Here is a 23047-nt window from a genome sequence, read left to right as displayed (position 1 = left end):
CTGCCTCAAGTTTAAGAGCTATTAAGCATGCTAAGAAATGCAATTCTTGAATGTGCGATAATGAGGCGCCTTAAAATGCAAGGGAGTGGGCAGATGCCATCAATCAAAACGAATCCACCGGTGATACTCTTTAACATTTTATTGGTAACTATAAAGTGAAAGTAGACCGGCAGTGATGAGAATAGAAACCCTTTGATTAGAATTCAATTTGTTTTCCCGTTGCGCAGCTGAGGAGCGCCATTCAGCAGGTGAGGGCGAAGGCTCCCTGGGAAAAACAAGCGGAGTTAAAGGAGGACGTCAGATCTGGATAAATAAGGCCTGTGCTTTGCAGTGAAGGAAGGAGCTCTGCATGTCAGCTGTGCAAAAAACCAAACGTGACGTGTGGAAACATGGGGTTGAGATAAATGCTGTTGGTGTTGCCGGAGAGCCTGTAGTTTTGTTTTTTACGCCTGGACACAAAGAGGTGAATTCTTGATACTGCTGTTGTGCCAATACAGAATGGCTGAGGTTGGAGGGGGAGCTCACCTGGTTCTGTTGGTGGGACTGCTGGATGGTTTGGTGCTCAATGCTGTTCCTTTCCCCAGCACGTAGCAGCAGTGCTTCACTGACTGTAGCACACAGCAGCACCAGCTGGTGCTGTGGAGGCAGGGATGCTCTGCGCACAGAGGGAGCCCAAGTGCTGTTGGTAGGGCACTGCTGGCCCAGAGCTGCCATAGGCTGTCAGGTTTGCCTGTTATGTTATTGTTCTATCTCCAAATCTAATTGGCACAGCTCATTTTGTTCATGCCCTTGCCCTGCTCAGGTGTGCGGGGCTGCAGGTGGACCAATAGGACCTCATCAGTAGGGCTGTGCCCAAACAGATGCTCTAGGTAGGTGGGGTCATGGCTAATGTTTCTGAAAGGAGCTTAGTGGTCATCTATGCTAATAAGATAATGGTGTCTCGTTCTTCTTTGCTTTGCTTTTTACATTTGGATTTTGCTGACTTGTGTTGTCTGGGCTGCCAGTCAAACCTTTCTAGTTTAACTCCCCTTGAAGATAAAAAGTAAGAAGGCTGTGATGGCATAGATGTCACCATCACTGTTATGTCCTCTGTATGCTGCATCTCACCCTTAGCTGTACTGCTGTGGGTCCCTCAGGGGGCCCTCTTGTTGAAGGAGGGCTCTCAGCCTCACCCCACCCCAGTCCTGTGCTGGGAGCTCCTGGAGAAGAGAGATTTCCTTCCTACCCTTAGAGAGATCTGCAGAGATGCCCATGTGGGCAATGGTTGTGCACCTCACCAGATGGGCTTTCACTCAGGGTGCACTCCATATGAGTGCCATCCAGAAATTTGGACATGGCTCTTTTTTTTCCCGAATGAAGAACATTTTTTGAGATACAAGCACAAGTTTCCCCCTTTTAAAGAAGTAACGCTTAAGAACAATACAGCCAAAATGTTTTATTTGGGCAATACAAATACAATCAAATCAAAAATATCACAGATTTTCGTACATTAGTAAGAAGTTACTGTACACTTGAACAGTTGCCATTTTTACAGCTAACAAAGCTTTACCTTTATTAAAATGTATTTTCCTCTCACATAAAATATACACTTTTCACTGACGTATTTTACATCGTACACCTCTCTGGGATAAGAAACATTTCACAAACAATGCACAACAGAGGCCATCTTCTCTAACCCATACAAAATAGTACATAGAAGCGAGAAACACGGGTATGTCCTACCAGGCTGCAGCCCCCACATCCCATAGTCTGTTGCTACCGAAAACACTGTGTGTGTCACAAGATGCTGTGCAGTGCTGAAGTTTGGGCTGGTTGGATTTGGTCGTAGTTAAACAAGGTACATTATCACGAGTGCCAAAGAGCAGCACTGTGTTAATGGCACATGGGCTCTGCCTTCGTGTTCACATGTGCCACTAAAACGCCCTCACACCACGTTCCTCGTGCCAGAGCAAACACAAATGGTGCTGCAGTGTGAGGGCATGGCTGCTCGCTGCTCTCATGGCACAGCAACATCTAAAACGTATCTCTTGATCCATTGAACCCAACCGGTGTCTCGCCAGTGCTCCAGATTTTATCCCTGTGGTGGTGTTATATTTCCCTTACAATTAGTACAGTATCAAATGAAAAAGAAGTGAGGAAAGGTTCCAGCCGTGCTGCAGCATGGAGATCTCAGCAGTGAGCATCGCCGTCACGGCAGGTCTCCATCAGAGCTCCCCTGGGGACTGCCAGGAATGTTCCTTTATAAGCAGTTTCTGATTTAATTTGGAGAACAGATGCAGGAAATAAGTATGCTCATCCCTATGGGCTGTTGCTGAGTTTTGGAAAGAGTTAGGGACTCTGTTGACCTCAGGTTAAACTCTTTGAAAACAACAGAAAAGAAAAACGTTGCTATATTTTAATCCTGGGAGAAGTTTACCTAACCAATGCTTAATGGAAGTGATTCCATTCCTACCCATCGTACAGAAGTGAGGTTACAAGGCAGTTACTGAGTGGCTTTGGAGGAAAGCTTTTCCACCTGTTCTGCAGAGGCTCTTTCATTCCTTGTGGGATGCACCTGGTGGTGCAGGCAGATCCCCACGTGCTGCAGCATTGCAGTGCTCCTGCTTGGCTCACGTTGCACAGTGCCCGGCCCAGGAGCACAACCCTGTGCTGCCTTCCAGCCCTGCTGCCTGGGCTGTCCATCCTGCAGGGCTCTGTGGCAGCCTGTGCAGCAGGGGCTGCTCCTCCAAATCCCTCCCACCCTCACAAATAAGGCATCCGTTCAATTCAGTGGCTGTAAAGCGCTTGTTAAAAACAAAACCCCTCACCCTATCCTGTAGTATTGGAGATGAATTATTTAGAAATGACTAAAAAAGGTTAGTATTTATATATCTATGCATATCGCTTTCTAATCGTGTACAATCCATAACCTGATTCTAGAGTGAGATACAATCCTTAACAGAAGGGGTCTGAGCACAGGGAGAGGTGACCCAACCCCTGGAGCTGTCTGTGGGGTCTCTGTGGGGATGGCTTTATCCATGGGTGGCAGCTGGGGCTGCAGTGACCCCGGTGCACAGGGCAGGGACGTCCCTGCAGCACAGGGCCTGGTGCAGGGTGGGAGTGCAGAGGTGGGTGTCGGGGCAATGCTGACCTGGCTGGGCTCCGACCAATGTGCTCAGCTCCGTCAGCCCTACAGGAGCCTTAGGAAAGTGCTCTCTGTGCAGCTGATGGATGATGCTTAAGCGGAATTTGATGCAGTCGGACTCACACTTGTGATGGGGATATCTCTGCGGCAGTGCAGGGGGGAACAGAGCACTGTGATGAATTATTTTTCCTTGGATTCGCTCGGCTTATGCTGTTATCAGCTACAAGCAAGCTAGAAAACAAACAAATACAATATCTGATCTTTTGACACGGATGCTGTACATTGACTCACAGCGCAAATTTCATCAGCAGAAGACAGATAAAGGTGTGATGGGTATCATCCATAATGTGAATCTGAGTCCGACACGGTGTGAGTGGCACTTCGTACAGCAGTGTTCCCACATTGCGCTCAGTGTTACTCTTTGATTCACTGTCATTTACGCAAGTTTATTTGCAGGAAAGCTGCCCGTGCACAAATAAGGCCTGGAGTTTTTTCTTTTGTCGCTAAGACATCGTATTTGTTCTGGAATAAAGTGCAGCATCACTTGCTGACATTAGCTAGCTCAGTGTTTGCTCTTCTGAAATTCATTAAGAGCGTGTTGTCATGGCTGATTTTGTTTGGTCTGATCTTGAATACTGCCAGTACAAATTTTCCCAGTCTAAACTGAACTGAGTTTTGGGCACTAGGTAAAAAAACGGTGACTTCTTTTATAGCTAAGGTGTGTTTATGGGATTGCTGCCATACATACAATCCTATCTGCGTTTTTTAAAACCCACGAGCGTGCTGTGCATGCTTCCTACCTTTGGGCTACTAAGAAGTACTTCAATAAGGTCAACCGTGGGAAACATTTTCTAATAGCTTCGTATTAGCTCGTCTCTTTTTCTGTGTCCCCAGATGAGATTCAAGCTCTGTTCATAGGCTGATTTTCGTTTGGTTACACGCATTTATCGCTCACGTCGCTTAAATCACGAAGGTTCCATAAGCAGGACGTGGCACGTGGCTGCAGCAGGGCTGTGCCACGAGGAGCTACGGCCTCCTACCCGCTCCCATCGTTTGTTGTTTGCAGGGAAACCATCACATTACCAACCAGAAATAATTCCCCTCTGCTCACCCCATCTATGGAGGTGAAGTGCTGTACAAATGTTTACTCTAACTGCTCGTGGTTGACACAGAAGCTTTATGTTCTGAACGGATGAATAATGCCGGGCTTTCCCTTCAGGCTCCTTAATGCTTTTTTGACCTTATTTGCTTTTAAGTAGCTTTGCCAGCAAAAGCTGTAATTCTGCTGAGTGATTTCACAAATGCAAGAGGAATCCTGCTGTGCAGCACTTCCAGATCTCGCTGCACGCAGCCTGTACTGCTGCATGCTTCCATTTTGTAGCCCCGCCTGGTAATTAAGCAGCAAACACCAGTGGTGTAAAGGGCAAATGCATCAAACCTGCCAGAACAAAGGCTGTACTCGTGGGGCTAGGGAGATGGAAGGCCTGAATCAGGGAGTGTGAGATATCTGTTCATTAGCCTAAAAACTGAGACTTGCCATGGGAAGCAAAACCATTTGTCATGGATACACTGCACAAGAACGTATTTAAATGATGAAGCTGCTGCACATGGCTTGAAACAGGGTTTGGCTTTGTAATCTGACTCAGTTCCCATACTGACTGCATTAATTATTTGAAAGAGAGGCACGAACAACAGGTAGGAACTTCGCTTATCAGTTTACTTGGAGCTTTCCAACAGTGCCCAGAGAGGCAGTGGTGCCCCATCCCTGCAGACACCCAAGGTCAGGGATGGAGTCTGAGCACCTATGGAACTGTGGGTGTCCCTGGTCATTGTGGGGTGTGGGACCGGATGGCCTTTGAAGGTCCCTGCTAAATGGAACAGTTCTATGGTACTATAAATTTTATTCCAGAGCCATGTAACCAAGAGCTGGTGCTCCATGGCTAAGATTGGGTTATCTCTGTAAAACTTCTAAAACAGTAACAGAAGGATTCTGCTTTGAATCTGAGTTTCACACCCTAATCCTTTATGCAGAGTTTAACAGATGTGCAGCACTGTGGGCCAGGGGGAAGCACCAAGTGTTGTGCTGCGCTAGACCTGCTCTGCAGGAAAGAAGAGCAAAGTGGATGATGGTAGCTGTGTTGAATCCACGGGCTTTCATGATTCACTCCTCTTGTCCTAGAGATCAGCTCTGGGCTCTTATGGAACTCATCCTACCTACCATCTGTTTTTCACCATTAGAAATGGTGCAGACTCCTTTAAATAATTTGTCATTCCAGTTTTAATTGGAAAAGTCTGGGCTGGTTCTTGCTTGGCTCCTGTCTAACAGAGCCTAACCCTGCTTCACAGAGGGCAAACCAAACCGTGCAGTCGCACTGACATCGCATTTAAATCTGGTGCTGCATTATAATTGATTTTGCACTGTGCACAGAGTCTCAATTAAATGCAGTGCAGGGGTATGAAGAGGACACATCCAAGCCCTCTGTCTGGCTCTGCCCTCAGAATGGAGCGGTGCTGCTGCTGGAAGGAGCTGCCTCGTGCAGACACTGCACGCATCTGAGCTCCTCGGAACGATGGATTACATAGGACTAAAACTGAGCAACAACTGTTCTGCAAAACCCTTTTGGATGAGGTATAAATGTAGTTTATGGTGACAGGATTGACTCAGCCAAATGACCCCACCTGGCGGCTTCTGCAATGGCAGTGAGGATGGGGGGCATCTTTGGTGCTGCATCGTTATCCATATGTACCAAAGTAAAGGTTCAGAGCGGAGCTGCGATGTTACTTGAATTGCAGAGGTTATGAAGAAATATAAAAGTGGTAAGTGCTGAGTAAATGCTAATAGACAAGATCATCTGCTGGTGATGGTGAAAAGGGAGTACCCATTAAGAAGAAAAGAGAAATCAAAGCCCTAAGAAAGCTATTTTCCTTCTTGTCATAATGACCAATGATGTTAGCGGGATTCCTAATGGCTACTTTATATTCCTTCCTAGAAGTATGTTACTAATAAAAGTCTTGTTTTGTTATATTTTACGTATTTATTTTCAGCATGTGAAAATGTCACAGGCATCCTATCTGCTGCACCAGGCTGGTAATTGTGCTTTAAAAGCCTGGGCAAGCTGCTTCACAAAAGACACTGATGATAATTGGCAAAACCAGCCCATCGGAGTTCAAACAATAAGTACTGACATTAGATTGAAAAGACAGCTAATTCTGAAACAAATGAGACAATGCAGGGCTGTCTGTGGCTGGCAGTGCTTGCTGGCTCCCATGGCACCCGGGGCTGTGGGCAGCACTGCACCTCAGCTCCCCATCCCTGCATTCCAAACCATTCCACACATCTGAGCTGCCATTGCTTTGTATTCCCAAACTCTGCTAGAGAAGCATCTAGCTGTCAGCTTTAGGTCTTAAACATTAATGCTTATTCTGTTTTTTGAACCAAGAGATATTGGAAAGATATGCAATTACAGGTGACATAGTTTGTAAGTATAAGCAGGAGTTTATAATTAAGAGTAAGCACCCTTGAAACAGTCAGAATTAATTGGTCATTAGTCCATGGAAATCCACCAGCAGGTTGGAACTGGTCGTGTGATTTTGATTGGACATTGTGTGATTTTGGGCCACTGATAGGACAAGGGGGAATGGTTTTAAACTGAGAAAGGGGAGGTTTGGGTTGGATATGAGGAGGAAGTTTTTCAGCCAAAGGTGGTGAGGCACTGTTCACAGGCTGCCCAAGGAGGCTGTGGATGCCCCATCCCTGCAGGCATTCAAGGCCAGGCTGGATGTGGCTCTGGGCAGCCTGGGCTGCTGGTTGGTGACCTGCACACAGCAGGGGGTTGGAACTGATGAGCGCTGTGCTCCTTTGCAACCCAGGCCATGCTGTGATTCGATGAGTGATGATTTTTTTGAAATATATTATACTTTGTCCCAGTCTTTATGCAGCATGGAGCATCTCATTGACAGCTGCCGATCACCAACGGGTCTGCCTAGAAGGCAGAGAACTATGCGAAAAGATGGATGAAAAAAGAAGTCTGTTCCCCCAGTGCTGAAAATATCACCCACGTCACGTTTCAGAGGGCTCTGATCAATCATTTCACCCCCCAGTGATATCCCCACCTCTGTTCCTCATTGCTGGGACCCCCAGGCTGGGGCTGCTGCCCCAACAGGGGGCCTGCAGTTGGTGCTGGGGATATTGTGGGGCTGGGGAGCAACTAATGTCTTTTCTTTATTCCAATGTCAATGTTGAATTTGATTTTCTGAGCCTATTTTTAGCTCCAAAATAGGTGGTACCATTTAGATACTGTTCCCACATTGTCTGTTTAATATTGAGCTTTGTGCTGCTCAATTTATTTATTCTTTTGAGTTGCCTTATGATACCATACTAAGCCTTTTGCTCTGGATCACTAAGGAAAATATCTTTGTGAAGAACAGGCAGCAGAGAAGCAGGGCGTTAATTCAGGGTGCTGCTGTTTACTGCTCTTTAAAGTCCTCCCTGTGTTAGCAGACTAATCAAAGCATCAGCCAGATGCGCAGGGCCTGCGGCCGTTATGCTCAAGGCATCAATACAGCATCACAGCCCTTGGCTTCCCTCCCCATCCATGGCTGCAATGCAAACCACAAGAGAGAAAATCTTAAATATATCAGAAAGGAGGAATCATTGATAGTTACTGGCGCTCAAAACTGAGGTGGTCCCCATCATTTGGCCAGCTGTGGCCAAAACCAGTGCGAAAAGAGCGCGTCCTTTACAGATGAGGTCCTCATGGCTGAATTGATACCATCATGAAGACTTTCTTCATGCAGCTAATGCCAGTGCTGGGACCAGGCGACGTGCTGCAGAAAAACACCCCTTCTTAAGCTCACTTATATCAGATCATTCCAATATATTATTCATATCACTTCTGTATCTTACATTTAAAAAACGTGTTTATGGAAAAGTGCTCATGGAGTGTATTAGCATTTGACCAGAATAGAGTATTTAATTCAGCATGTGAGCATTGACAATGAAGCACATATTATCCCTCCTACACTGCATTTACTGTCATTATAGTCGCCTACATATATTAACTTATTTTGTTGATGATTATGGATGAATGCTGCCAAAGAACTTCATGCAAAATAAAATTCTGGTTGCCCACTGTCTGAGAACGAAGGAGAAAAGGACATACATAAATGGCTTGGCTTGAAAATGATAAGTTCATTGTTTTGAAACTATCTTGGGAAAATTAAGGATTACAGTAATTCGACTGTAACTCGCAGCAGCGTGGCATCAACCTGATGCCTTCAGGGTTTTCTCCTGCTTATTTTTCTGCTCCTGACTTTCTAAACATAACAGACAGCAGGAGCAAACCAAGGCTTCAACGGGGCAAAGGGGAAAGTGACCAAGGAGGAGTGTGATGTGGTTTCCAATCTCTGTGATTTTCCTGGCTGAGGCAATAGGCCAACAGATCACATAATTTTCAGTGCTGCTGCCCTTATCAGTCAACTGATTTATTGCTACTGTGATGCAGAGCTTCATGGAGGATGAATTAATTCCTCACCACATGAAAACAGCATAACTGGTATCGTAGTTGTTTCTGTCCTGTGTGCCATGCAGAGTACTGTATGAAACGGGGCTCTCTGGTGATGCTATTGGTGGGAATGGTTGGGAAGACTCATCACCAGACTGCCGGGTCTCTGCTCCAACTTGTTCTGCTGTGGTCTGTTCTTTAAATAATTGACAGGGTGAGAGTGTCTACAAACCTACATCCGTGCCACAGACTGGTCTGTGTGTTTAACCCCTGTGCATGCCTTGTTTTGCAATTGCACATTGCCAGGGTTTGCAGATTCCCTGTGGGTCTGCACTTGGCACCTTCCTCTGAGATGTTTCGAGAGATGCTGGGAAGAAAAGACTCAGCATCATGGTTTTCCTGGCTGGGTCTGAGTTTGGCTGCCTATCTCACTGCTGATTTTGTTCTCGATGTTGCTACCACGAGCCCTGAGCTGACTGTGAGCTTATCAATCAGCACTGAGATGTAAGGAACAGTGCAGTGGCTGCAGGTGGCCCAATGGAGCTTGAATGCCACACCAAGCAGGGGAGCGAGCTGCACCAAACAGACCATGGCCTGGCAGGCTGCAGGCTCTGCTGCATTGCTGACAGCTCCCAGCCTGAGTGGCTGCTTCTGCTGCTGGCCTCGGGTGGGGGCTGGCACGACAGGTCCATCCTGGGGGGCACAGCCCATAGTCCAGAACCCCTGCTTTGCCAGAGAGGAGGAGACGGAGTCTGGGGGCCTGGGTGGTCGTCACAGGGCAGGAGAGGTTTTGCAGAGAGAGAAAAAAAAAAAGGGTTTGTTTTTCCATTGCTGCAACTGATGATTAAATCACCTCGGGGACTCACTGTGTGATTCTTGCTTTTTAGATAAGAAATGCCAGGCAATCCGAACCGGTTCAGGCTGAGGTATACGTTAAGCTTTACATGGTATTAAACTCATAGATCAGGATTTCTTTGCATTCAAGCTGAGCGGCCATTTTGATCCTATCTAAAAGATATCTTATCCGAACGCCTAGAAATTAAGACAATGGCTTGATAGCCAGAAGCTCATTAGCAGAGGAGGGCTGCCTTGCTTTCCACGCTAATTGCTGCTCTGGCTGTGTGAGGAGGAGCCACGTGGCACTGCCTCTCCCCCTCCAGGCAGCTCTTATCTCCTGCCATTGCTGCAATGCACGCTCCGTGCAGCTGATTGCATCAGAACAGCCCAAGGATTGCAGAGCCGTGCATGGAGAGGCACAGCGTGCAGATGGAGTGCTGAGATCTGTGCTTGTAGTGCCCACTCCAACAGGACGCACAGAAGATTTGCTCGGGAACACAAACAGATCTGGCGGTGTGATTGTGTTGCCATCTATAGAATAATGCTGCCTGGATACCACTCTGGCAAGCCATGAATCTCTTTGTGCTTTCTGATTACACTGTAAATCTCCTTTCTCATCTGTCATAAAGATTGATTTTTCCTTTATTGTTTTGTCAGTATATGGTTTTATCTCTCTGTGCCCCTTCTCTTGCCCTCCATCCATAATCTGACATTTTGCTGGGAATGAGTGGTTTGCCATTGTACCGAGTGACCCTCTGAAATCGAGCACTGCAAGTTAGCAGCCATCCTAACAAATCACAGCCCACAGCTGTGCTGCACTGCGGGCTCTGCCTGGGTCCTCAGGGTGCTGCTGGGAGCCCTGCACCAGGGCACGCTGTTGGGGTGCTGCCTCACTGCCCACCCTGCCTGCACAGCTGTGTGCCAGTGCTGTGGGACATGGGGCAGCCATTTGGTGTTGCCATTGACAAAGCTGATGACTCCTTTTGCCATAGTAGTGGAGCAGCTTTTGTAAGACACATGAAAAGCATATTTACTTTGACTGGACAAATTGTCAATGTTAAACCAGTGTCCGTAACCTTGATCCTGCCCGTTGTCACAGAGCTATGTTCTTCTGTGGGAGGGCATTTGGTGATCTCCACTTGATTTCCACAGACACAAAAGGCTGTGATGATAAGATCATCTGTATCTGTGGAAGCAGGATGAGCAGAGCCCAGTGTTCATAAGCTGGGGCACAGTCTCTGCTGGCTGAGTTCTATTAGTTGTGCAGTTCTAAGCACAACCACTCGGCTCAGCACGGTGTAGGAGCTGGCTGCTGCTGGTACCTGCAGGACTTGTGGCCTTGTTTGCTATTCTCAAATCCTCAGACAGACCTAAAAATGTGGCATACTATTGATTTAACTTCCCACTTATAGCAGTGCATGAGGGACAAAAACACTTAGAATAATAAATTCAGGTGCTTAAATAAAGGCTTTAAATCTCGAGGAGCCGTGTGATAACCAGAGCTATTCTACAGCCCTGGGAACTCAGGTGAAGAAGCAAAAACACCCCAGTGCCCTGTGCAGGGGCACCCGCTCAGCTGGGCAAGCAGCCTGCCAAGCACTGGGCTTACCCTGCTGGTCACTCTGTGGGCAGTGAAGACCTTCCAGGGACATACAAACCCCATCCTCCCTGGCTTACTTTGCTTCCAGCCTGCTAACAAATCTATGCCTCCTCCATAGCAGACCCAATGTGTGCCCGGAAGGTCACAGCTGTGGTCATTGGTTTTTAGGCAGCTCCTCATTTTCTTAATATGAGAGATTTCTAATGTTAATTACGAGATCTCTGGTATTAAATATGCAGGAACACTTATTTTTGAATACCTCAGGTTTAATTTAGGCTCTCTGAAATTTTAATATCTCACTTCAATATTTAATGCTGCCCTGACGTGAGTATAGAAATTTGAAGTCTGTTCTTTGAGAGCAACAAGTCCTGGATTTCTATGTGGACCAGGATGAGATGAGATGAGGGAAGGGAAGGGTCTGTCCTACATGGATACAACTTTTTCCTAACGGTGGCTGCAATAGTTCCAAATTAACTTGTTTTTGCACTAGTGTAATGGAGACTCAGGTATGCAAAATATTTTTTCTTCCCTCTGTTAATCATCAAAGAGCACAGAGGTTCAAAAGCCAGCAGCCTCTTTGGGGTCCTCTGCTTGGCTCACCCGTGTGTGTGTAACCTACACACACCCCTATGTAGGGCACACATGTATGTGAGCCCACCCTGGGCATGGCACACATGCTTGGTTCATATGTCAACTCTAATTAAAGCGTCTCTCAGTTATTAAAAGCTGGCTCAAGTCTTTAATGTGTTTTGCAGCGCAGTACCTTCAAATGAGAAGCATTACTTTTTTTTCTCCTTAGGGTTTTTTTTTCCTTCGGGTTTAGCTGCCTAATTAACAGGCGCCATTAATTTGTGGGCTGCACTTAAAGGGAAAAGAGTAGAATAGGCTTTATGAAATCTCCTAAGGTTTTGCATTAGAGTAAAGATGCGTGAAAGTGCTTGGGAGAAAGTCACAGAGTGACTCGGTGATGCTGTGTTGGACAGACATCTGTGAGCCCACGGCTGCTGAGCTCAGCCCCGAGGAGAAGGCTGCTGGCTGGAAGGTGCGGGCTGTGCAATGAGGGTTTTGCTGCTGTGTTATTCAGATGTGTGGGAAAAGCACCAGCTAAAGGTGCCTGTGCCAAGGTGCTGAGTGCCAAAGAGCAGGGAAACACACGTGGCCATGCAAAATGGCAGAGGCTTCATTATCACAAAGGGAAGAGAACAGGGGCTGATTTAGAAACAGTTTTGTCCCACTCTGTGCCTGCAGTTGGGTATGAGCTCACACTGGCAGTGCATCCTTCTGGCTATACTTATGCCCCCAGGTGATCCCTACCTGCTTGTGCTGCCAGCAGCAGTGAGGCCGTGCCCACCAGTTTGCTGGAGAGCAGCGTGCAGCAGTGCTCTCAGCAGCAGGACGTTGTTCTGGCACTGCTCACCATGGGTGAGGGCTCACAGCCCACCTGCAAGCCTCTGTCTGTGCTGTATAATTACTTGCAACAAGCTATCAGTTGCAGACCCGAGCATGCACGATCTGCCAAAGCCGTCGAAATCCCCACTAATGTCTGCATGCACGTGGGATGCAAGGAGCTCCTTGCAGCCAGTCTGCAAGCATTGCTCTCCCACCTCTGGGATGGGAAGAACATCACAGTGCCCTGGGAGCTGACGGACCCCAAACCCAGAAAACACTGAATCTCTCCCACATGAATTCCCTGCAGCTGGTGCTGAGTGCAGGTGGCCATGGGGAGGGGAACTCTGCAGCAACAGCCACGCTGCCAAAGATGGGGTGATGCTCAGTGTGGCTTTAGAAGCATGGAAAAGGTGATGGCACAGTGAGACCGGAGCTGCCCTCTGTCCCCATGAGAGGACGCCTCTCTTGGCAAGCCACGCTGGAAGGAAACAATGGAAAGCTTGGAGAAGTTAAAATAAATGACGACTGCCATGGTCTGATGATAGAAGTTCATTAGCTCCCGGCTGAATAAGGAACGATGATTCTCGTTAATGTAAACGCTCTGCCAGCTTGTGGAGGAGCAGATGTGTGCTCAAGATGGATGGTTTCAAATAGTCAAAATACAGGTTTTTTTCTTTAGTGATTATCTTTTCTCATCTAAAATAAATCCAGATTGTGCATAGTCTGGAAAACAAAACAGCAATATTTGGAGAGAGGGTGTGTTTATTTAACAGGTGGCTTACTTAGTAAATGGTTCTCTCTTATAAAAATAATATTCCTGTGGTATTCTGCAGCAGTGACTCAGAACGTATGGGAGCAGTGAGGCGGTTTTGAGGTTATTACTTTAGGTGGGTTCAGGTTGTTTTAAATAAGAACATCTGCAGGAGTGCTCTGCTGAGTGCATTTGCATATCTGCTGCTGCCTTAAAGCCACGAGCTGTGCGTGGGGAGCACCAGCCCTCCCCAGGGCACACACATCCACCGTGGAGGTGGGCAGGGGTGCGGATGCCTCCTGTGAGCTCAGGTTGGCACATGGGGCTGCTGCTGGGCAGCAGAAAGGGCAGGGCTGCTCTGGGAGCTGCACACAGCCTGGATTTTCTTTGAGCATGTTGTCTGCCTGCCTTGATGCAAACACAGCCCGTGGTGGCTGCTCCCTACTGCCCGATTTGTGCCTCTTGCCCTCCCTGCCATGCTGCAGGGACCCACTTTGCTGCCTGCAAGGCGCCAGGAGATCCTGCCATGGAAACCATGATTTACTGGGACGTTAAGGTGCTTTCCACAAGTCACAGGTTTGCTAAGAGCGTGAGCATTAACTACAGATAAAATGCCTTCATAACCAAAATCATGAATACAGTGACTTAAAGCAATTATTCAATTAATAGCCCATGACATCCAACTATTGTGATTCATTTTAAGGCTCCATCCCGTGGCCGTTATTACTTGCCATTAACAGCAGTGTCACGGCTTCTGGGAGGAATTGGAAATTAGGAACTTGTCTGGGGGTGGCTGCTGCTTTCTGTGCTGGAATTGGCCGAGCCCCGTGCTGCTGGCGCTCACGGGAGAGCCGTGCTAAAGCAGATTGTCTACGATGAAGAGCCTAGCGGTAATAATTGCACATCTCGCCATATGCTAAAATAATTACTGCTCACAACCTTCCGCGTGATGAAGAAGCGAGGAACAATGATCTCAAGATCACAGTCAGTCAGCAAAATGAACACACTGAAACGGCCAAGGATGAACGCGGCGCTCTCCCTGCATCTCCCCGGGAGCAGTGGGACGCAGCACCCGCACTGCCCTGCAGGAGCTGTGTAAGGCACTGACACAAAGCCTGAGACACCAATCCGGGCTCCCACTGCAAAAGGGACTTAGTGCTGAAGCTCAGGTGCGCTTCCACCAGGTATTTCGCAGCCGGGGAGGTGAAGCTGCACCCCCTAGCAATGGCCCTGCTCAGGTAACAAGGGAAACAAACCCCTATGAAATGGGATGCACGGGCAGCAGAGCAGCACATTGCTTGTTTGCGCCAAAAAAGAGAGAAAGACAACACTTGGGAAGAGCTGAGCGTCCCAGCAGCACAGTGGGGCTGGACTGGGCTGGAAAGCAAAACTCCCAGTTATTGTCACAGCCCATAGAACTAAGCCATGCTTGGTTGCTAAAGACTGCCTGGGAATATCTAGAGGAGGCAGGACTGGGACCAGCGCTCTCTTTAGCTGGGCTTGTTGTATACCTATGGCCAAAGCCTATGGCTGTGTCCTCAACTGTTTCAGATTTACACAAATATCCCACCACAAATGGCAGCTGCCCTGGCAGCCTGATGTGTGCCCTGCTGTGCTCTGCTGCCCACAGGCACTGGGTGAAAGGGGCCTGTGCCCAGCTGAGAGTGGGTGAGGAACGACTCAGAGCAGCTTAGTATCCCTAACCTTAAATCCTTTTAGTGTAGGAAAGTGGCTTTCTTGCACCAGGCTTTGTAGAAGCCCAGGCAAAGTGAATTTGCAGTAGCTTGCTCTAAAGTTAACTCTATCTTTTTCTTATTGTAATAGATGTAAAAAGGTCAAAGTTAATGAAGAAAACAGTGAATTCAAAGTTCCACGGAAGAGCAACCCAACGCACTTAAACGAGAGAGGAAAACCAGCCTTTTTAACATCTTTAAGCTGTTGTAGCCTAATGAACTGTGCTATCTCCCAGAGCTGCTACAGAGCTGGAATTGCAGCGCAGAGCTGCCTCGTTAGCACGGCGTGGGCTCCCTGGGCACTGCTGGGTGCTGCTGCCCGAGGTGATGCTCCATGAGCACAAAGCACATCCCACCACCACACCTCTGACCTGACCGCACTGCAGGTAGGGAAAGGGCACTTTGCAGCAGGAGGAAATACCAGAAAGGTTCAGGGGGAAGAAATGAGCCTCCATCTCACCAGTAGACACATACCAGAAAACAAGGCTGCTGCTGTTAAATGACATCTTTAAGGTTTATTCTCACTTGTGGTTCACATTTAAGTCGCTGTCACTGAGGTTAATGGGAGTTATGTGCTTATGACTATAATGGTTTTGATAAGTGGAAAAGCTGGTGTTATTGCACATAAATTGCATCATGTAATGTGCGAATTGTGTTTTGGTTTTGGCTGAAAAATAATAAAGAGAAGGATGGATGTGTGCTCGGAGAGGAGAAATTTCACCCTCTAGATACCAAATATGATATATATCATCATTACAGGCATTTTGTATCTGGCAGCATTAAAAAAAAAAAGGTTTGGAGGAATAATGAATACTTTTATATTTGGAGGATAGGAGGGGAAATTCCTGTGTCTGCAGCACAACACTGGCTCCTGCTCACCTCCCCTCCTCACTTGGCTCTGGCTTGCTGCACCCATGTAATTTACTCTTCTAATGGGGCTCAGGTTTACCTGATGGCACAGCAGCCACGGAGGCTACATGAGGAGCTCCCAGGTGATCAAAGTGACCACAAGTAAAATGACTTTCAGCTGTGTTACTTTGCATTACTGCTTGCAGTTTGGTTTAGAGGTGCTCGCACTGGATTGCTGAGTGCCCTCAGGGAAGGTCCTTGCTGCACCTCTCCTGTCCCAGGGACAGGGGCTGGCATGCTTAGAGGGAGCCCTGCAGGACCACTAAGCGGCCACCAGGACCGCAGTGCAGGGCCAGCAGTTGGCACGTCCCTTGGCTGCTGCTCTGCTCATCTGCTGGCCTTACAGCCTGATGGTGAGCTGCTGTCCCAGCGCCACGATGGCTCGTCACCCAATGGCCTTCAATGTCCCGATGGCTGGAGGCCTGAGGGATGGAGGTCTGTTGCCACAAGGCCTGATTACCCAAAGGCTCCATAGCCTGATGACTTGATGGCATGGCAGCCCGATGACCCCGTAACCTCAGCAGGAGGCAGGACAGCACACAGAGCTTGACAGATCAGCCCTGCAGCTTGTCCAGACTCAACCCCACATGCTGACGGGAAAGCTCCGTGTTCTTTAAAAGACAGAGGGCTGGAAACTAAGGCTATGGGATGTGAAAACATGGCCATGTGTACAGTTCTTAACATAAGGATTTTCTAATATAAAGGAACCTCTGAGCTCTCCAGGAATTAGGCGGAAAGCTGTAGGAGCAAATGTGTGTTGGCTCAGTGCTGAAGGTGAGGTCTGCCTGCCTTTGCTGAGGGACTATTTCAGAGCAGCAGTCCCTGAGAATCCACTCCTGCTGTCCTGAGCCCCTCCTGCAGCAGTCTGGGCTGCGTCCAGATGTGCTACGGGTGTCCTTGACCGCAGTGAGCGCCCTGCCTTCGCTCTGTGCTCAGTGAGGAAACACCAGGCACAGCCAAAAATTGGAGCCAACCCTGCCTAAGTGTGTCCAGTGCATCAACACAGGCAGAGCAAATTCCTCCTTCCAACTATCGATCTACTCCCTGTTAAGGCTGAATGAAGAATTTATGTTTCTCACTTATGATTATTTTATTTCTTTATTTTTAAAACAGTTTATGGTGTCAAAGAATTCTGTGTGCTGTGGCACACGTGGAGGCTATGGGTTGCTGGTCCCCAGTAGGGGCAAGAAGGAGGACAGGCAGTGCTGACGTGATGGCTTGGCCATGACTGGGCTGGGGACAGAACCAGGGATGAGAACAGGGACAGGATCAGGGATGAGAACAGGGACAGGCTGCCTGTGGCCTTGGCACAGGAACGAGGTCTCTATGGCAGTGCCTGATGCTGGCACAACACTGCAAACAGGCTGCTCACTACTGGAGCCAGAGATAAAGCTTCACCCCTTTCCTACACTTCCTCACATATGCCAGATCATGCCAGAATTTCAAAATTCATTAAGATTCTTTGAAAAGAAACCAAATTTTCCTTTTTCTTTTTCTTTTATTATTATTATTTTTTGAAGAAATGAAATCTCCCATGGCAGGCTATGAAGTATGGATTATTTACCTCCAGACTGGGCACAAATCTTGTCCAGTCTCAGAAGTAAACGCACACTGAGTCTTTAAGGCATATTGTTCATCCATGTAAATACGTATTTTGGTATACACATTCTTTACAACACACTTATGTGGAATAAGAAGAGATTTTGGTAAGTGTAACATTTACCATAGTTGGTCTAGAATGCTAACTTTGAAAATGTGCAAAGAAGCAGCTTTTCCTGGCGACGGTGTTTAACACCCCTGTATCTTAAAAAACAGCACAGTTTCTAACAAAAATATATATATTGAAAAGTTTAAAAAAAGCTGTCTAGCAGTGATGGATACACTTCCTGCCACGTTATAAACCTTGAGAAATGGCATCCGTTCAAGAAGTTACGAGTTTAATTCCGTAATAGAATAATATCCTGATCAGCAATGCCTCTCTTTGAGCATTGCTGCTGCTGCTCACGTCACCGATGCAACGGTGATTAGCAGCCCTGAGTTATCGCACGAGTGGGAACTTACAGCATTACAGACCTTGGGGTTTCCCATGCAGACAGTGATCTTCATATACGTATTCAGTTATACTGCTTGGAGCTGAGCTGTTTATTTTTTACTTTTTAAAGGTGGGAATAAATAGAATGCGATTTGATCAACAGAGATGAACAGTACGGGTCAACCATTCCAAGAAGCACAGAACGTTCCGTCCGATGGCTGCCTAAAGCAAACACACCCCACAAACTAAAGAGAGAATGGGCTCTGCCCAGTGCTGCAGCCTTCAGCTTGCAGCAGCCTGCACAGCCCGTGCTGGAAGGACGTCCCAGCAAATCCCAAACTGCACGACTACCTTTACCATGCAGAACAGATTAACCACAGAGCTGAGGTTCTTTATGGGATCAATGCCTCCTAGGGCTCTGATCCTGCCAGAACCTGAGCTTGTTTAACTCCACATATCATATCTTTCAAGGCAGGAGCACAAAGCCAAGCACCCGTGCCCTGTGTTGGCTGCACAGCGAGGGGCAGCTCTGCTGGCACTGGGGCACACGGGGTTGTGAGCCCATGCACCCCAAGCACACGGCTCTGCTCAGTGCTCAGACACCTCCTCTGTCTGACAAACTGCTACTGGCACCCAGAAACATTCGTGGGCTCTTTTCCTTTTTGGAAGTGACAACAACAATGTACCCACAAATTTAACGGAGAATTAATGGGGCTGAAAGCTTTGTCCACATAACCCAGTGGTTCCACATCTGCCATCAGCCAATCCTTCCTTTTCTTCAAGTTTAATTAAGCTGCCGTTCATTCCATTCTGTTGCTGGGGTTGTTTCAGATGTCAGGAATCACCAAAATAAAATCATAATGGAAATGCCCAATTGGACCCAGCCCCAGCACAGCCCGTCTCACATTCACACGAGGAGCAGCAGGTGGGCTGGGTTACACACACCCCTGTACTTTCTTCACAAGTCTGCCCTGACGTGATGTTTTCTGCAGCACCACTCTTTCCAATGAACAGATTCTAAAATATGGCACTTTAAAGCTGCAATACAAGGGAGAGAAGAATATAAGGGCTACTGTGTATTTGAGTTGGCTTTAAACCGTTTCCTTCAACAACGAGTTTGGTCATGTTATTCAAGGTTTTACAGAAATGCCACGCTTCTGAAGATGGCCACTGCTCAGCACGCAGCTGCAAACGACGTGACAGAAATGGCACAGCCTGTCACTGAGCACAGGCAGACCTAGGACGCTTTATTGCCGTATTTTGGACTCGATGCATTTCACTCCGTGCATCTGGGCTCATCAGTAACTGCAACAGCTTCACCGCACACTGTGCCTGTGCTTCAGCATGGGACAGTGCACAGTGAGTCCAACCCAACTCACAATTTGCCTTTTCAGACACGGGGGGATTTGGAACTGCTGCGTATGCACAGCACTCATCTGGTATTGCTAACCACAAACCTTATCGTTAGGAGGGGGAATGCAGTACTTATATAATGGCTTTGTTATTCGTGTCGTCAGCTGTTGTTTCTTTAAGCACATCAGCATCTACTGGGTCAATAGGAGACGTTGTGTTCTAAGGCTATTGGACACAGTCACATCCCAGCAACTTACAAGGATGGCATTTCTAAACTCAGCTGTAAACTGCAGCAATGTTTTGCACTGATGTAGTATGGGGCTGCTTAGAAAAAAATAGTGATTCTAGATGCTCTTTTGAAACTTGATCCTTCATTGAGTTTAATGAGTCTTATCTTGATAGACTGCAGTCCTAGGAGATGGTGTATGATGACTAAACTGCTGTGTTAAGCTATCTGCACAGTGTGTGTACATCAGGAATGAAGTCCTGTCTGTAGATGCGTCACTGACGGCAGCATGCACTTCAGTACGGTTATTGGAGCAACCTCATTTTAATATATATCTGTATTTTATATATATATATGTATATATATAAAATTCTGCTTGATACTTTATGTATTTTCAGATATCTAATACTTAAAAGCATCCTTTATCATTGCTAAATTAGCCAAACCAGTACAAAATCAAGTGCAAGAAAAATACCAATTCACATCATATTTTTGCCAGTAATACAAAAGGGATGATTCAGCTCCTCACATTTACAGCCACTTAGGAATTCTGATTTAGAATGACTACGGGAAACCTTCTTACATTCAAAAGATGTCTCAAAATAATTTGCATTCTCTTTTGTAGTGGGGAAACTCGTTCTTAATGCACATCGTCCACCGCTTAGTAGGGGGGAAATGAAAAGGGACCGGTGCTGTCCTTGTCTGATTGCCTAAAAATGTACTGAAGCAGTCCCATTACCCACTGGAGATGGGAGAGGAGGCCTTCTGCCTATCAATAGCACCTTCGTCCTCAGAGATCGGTTATGCTCAAAAGGATGCTGTAGCATTTCCCAAAGCACATTCCGGATTTGTTGGAAAGGAAGAGGAAAATAGTGTTTTATGAAGGCACACCCATGCTGAATTTGCAGGAAAAAGGAAGAAATCAAAAAGCAGTACTGCACAATGCAGTTATAATACAAGGCTCATTTTTGAAACCTGAATATCATGCTGGAAGAAAATCTAGATATGTGTAGTATTCCGAAGAAATATTTTGAAGGCAAGATTATTTGATTTTTTTTTTAATTAAAAAAAAAAAAGTTCCTGTGTACATGTGGAGAGAATGTTATTTAAGAAGGGAACTGAATGTTGTATTGCAGCCTTAAAGAAGCCCATTTTACTGCAATATTCTCCTTTTTTTCTTTTTGTAAACTACGGTCTGCAGTTCAGCAGACCATGACTGAATGCTTTTGAAAACTTGTAGATTACAAACATGAAATCACAATTAATACCCTCTAAAAGTAACTTCAGAGCTTTCACGTCTTAAAAAAGGACAATGTGTACTGCTTCACAAGGTAATGCAGCTAATCAAAAAAGGAGTAGAATTAAGGTATTTACATAATGAGCAATTCTACAGAAGGCGATCATCCCCACGCAAGCACTGCTGATTATATCCCACGCTGCTTTTAACAAACTCTACCAGATCAGATCCAGTCATCAGCACTTTCAGAGAATCCTTAAAAGCCTTTTAGGGTTCTTTACACTCAGTGCAGAATGATGTTCTTCAGGTAGAATATGCTGGTGAGGGAGGACAGTGTCAACACAAGGTACCAGCAGGAGAACAGGACCTCGGCGTCCCCGGTGATCCCATACTGGGCCGTACTGGGAGCTGCGGAGAGAAGAGAAAAGGGTTAGGGGCCCCTCCTACCCTCACGTCCCAAACGCTTACAGTTCATTCTTCTACGATAACATCAGAGCAGCAAAAGTGTTAATCTGAAAACAGGAGAGACGAGGCGGAGGTCGCCAAGCCCTCCGGCAGCAGTGCTGCTGCTGGCCGTGACACAGAGCGCAGCCCATGATCCAGCACTCCAAAAGGCCAGCACAACATCAGATGGGTGCTTTGTGTTTAAACATCTGAATGATGCATCTGTTTTTAAGTTACTGAGCATCAAAATCTCCACTAATACCAACGGGAGGGGAATATATTTAGCTCTGTTGGACAACAACATGTTTTCTGCTTAACTTTCGGAGCCAAAGCTTGAACGCTGTGCTGAGCCATAGAGATGCGTATTTATTGTCAATCCGTTTGAAGAGATTGTATTTACTTGCTTTAATAGGAAGGCTCTCTCAAATCCCTAATTAAATATTGCAGCGAATGCATGCACACAGAGTCAAGAAATGTGTTGAGCTGTGAGATGACGGTGAGCAGCCGGCTGCTGGCCCACAGGAGGAGGCTTAAGCAGGAACCATTGCTTTTGCTCCTGTAAAATCCCAGGGGAATGATGGGGAACCCAACACCCAGCTGGGAGTACCGACATCAGTGAGGTGGGGTTGGACACAAGGTGAGCACTGGAGGTATGCAGTGGAGGTGAGGGGAGAAATGGGGTCCATGAGGCCCCAGCATCCACTGCCGCCACAGCGCTGAATGCTGGTAAGAGTGTTTGCTTTTGATACTGCACTGCTTCTGCCTATTCCAAAACACAAAAGCTGTGTGAGCCTTACACCCAGTGCCACCTGCACAAGCAGATGTTGGCTGTATAGGTGAAACTCAGATCCGAGCTGCAAAATCTGTTGATTCATCAGCTCTGCACCTCCTTCTCAGAATCACAAAAGCATGAAATATCCCGAGGTGGAGGAGCTGAGAACACCACGGAAGGATTCTGGGCCTTATTTATTGCATGGAGTTAAAAATGACCCACAGCCTGCCTGGGACAAGGATGGGGAATTGCCTGTGGGTGCTGAGCTGCAGCAAGAGAGAGCCAAGGTGGTGCCCATCCCAGCAGTACGCAAAGCAACAACACAATATGACCAAATTCATTCTAGATGTTAAAGCTTCCCCTTTTGTTCCTTCAACGGCTTCCAGCCATGACTAACTACAGGGCACTCCCCTCCCTTCTCATTAAAAGGGAACTTTCTGTGATAAACCGCCATGACAAATCAACATTTAATGCGTTGGAAAAGGCAAGCTAGCAAACCCAAGCATAATGTAGGTGGTATTTCGTTTTAGCATATTAAAAGAGTTTCCCCAAGTAAAGATAATTTGAATTTCAGTGGCTTTAAAAGCCAGTGGAAAATTATGTAAATCTGATTTGCTGCTACGAACCATCACTGTGTTTGTAAAGCTTATTAAATCATAGCTGCATTGTTTCAGCATGAAGGTGCTAGGTGAATTAATGGGGAAAGATACATCTACTGTGTCAGCAACAGGAAGAGCTGTGGCTCCCAAAGCTGGCTGACCAGTCATAGGAGCACAGAATCGTTTGAGCTGGAGGGGACCACTGAAGGCCACATGGTCCCACTTGCAGCAATGAACAGGGACACCCACAGCTCCACCGCGTGCCCAGAGCCCCATCCCTGAGCTCGGGAGTCTGCAGGGATGGGGCATGATGTGAAAGAATCCTGAAGGAGGGGGAGGCCCAGATGTGAGAATAGGGAAGGACTCCAACCCACTGATGGTGCCCCAGGGAGCCCTGTGCCACCTCCCCAGCCCCACACCACCTCTGCCCACGTGCACCACTTTCCTTAACGCAGCGATTACTTCCTCGTAATCCTAAGGTTTGTCACACTTAGCAGTTGTGAAAGTGAGCGCGCTCTCGACGCAGATGGGATTATA

General features: G+C 47.1%; 1 protein-coding gene and 1 long non-coding RNA gene across 3 annotated transcripts in view; both read right to left on the bottom strand.

Annotated features, from left to right (window-relative positions):
- Positions 1-1415: 1415 nt before the first annotated feature.
- LOC128072782 (uncharacterized) overlaps positions 1416-23047 on the bottom strand; it is a 409786-nt gene continuing 388154 nt past the window's right edge. The window contains exon 2 of the long non-coding RNA XR_008202434.1: positions 1416-6773. This is a non-coding gene — a long non-coding RNA (uncharacterized LOC128072782). The remainder of the gene's footprint in view (positions 6774-23047) is intronic.
- The window catches only part of NEGR1 (neuronal growth regulator 1), a 188337-nt gene continuing 166705 nt past the window's right edge, over positions 1416-23047 (bottom strand). For both annotated transcript variants that reach the window (XM_052666906.1, XM_052666907.1), the window contains one exon: positions 1416-21103. In XM_052666906.1, the coding sequence (XP_052522866.1) occupies positions 20979-21103 (125 nt within the window). In that variant the 3' untranslated portion in view covers positions 1416-20978. The remainder of the gene's footprint in view (positions 21104-23047) is intronic.

The sequence above is a fragment of the Tympanuchus pallidicinctus genome, unplaced genomic scaffold (genome assembly GCF_026119805.1).
Source record: "Tympanuchus pallidicinctus isolate F22 unplaced genomic scaffold, pur_lepc_1.0 scaffold7, whole genome shotgun sequence".
NCBI classification, from domain to species: Eukaryota; Metazoa; Chordata; class Aves; order Galliformes; family Phasianidae; genus Tympanuchus; species Tympanuchus pallidicinctus.
The sequence above is the reverse complement of the archived record's forward strand: the minus strand, read 5'-3'. Positions and strand labels throughout refer to the sequence as shown.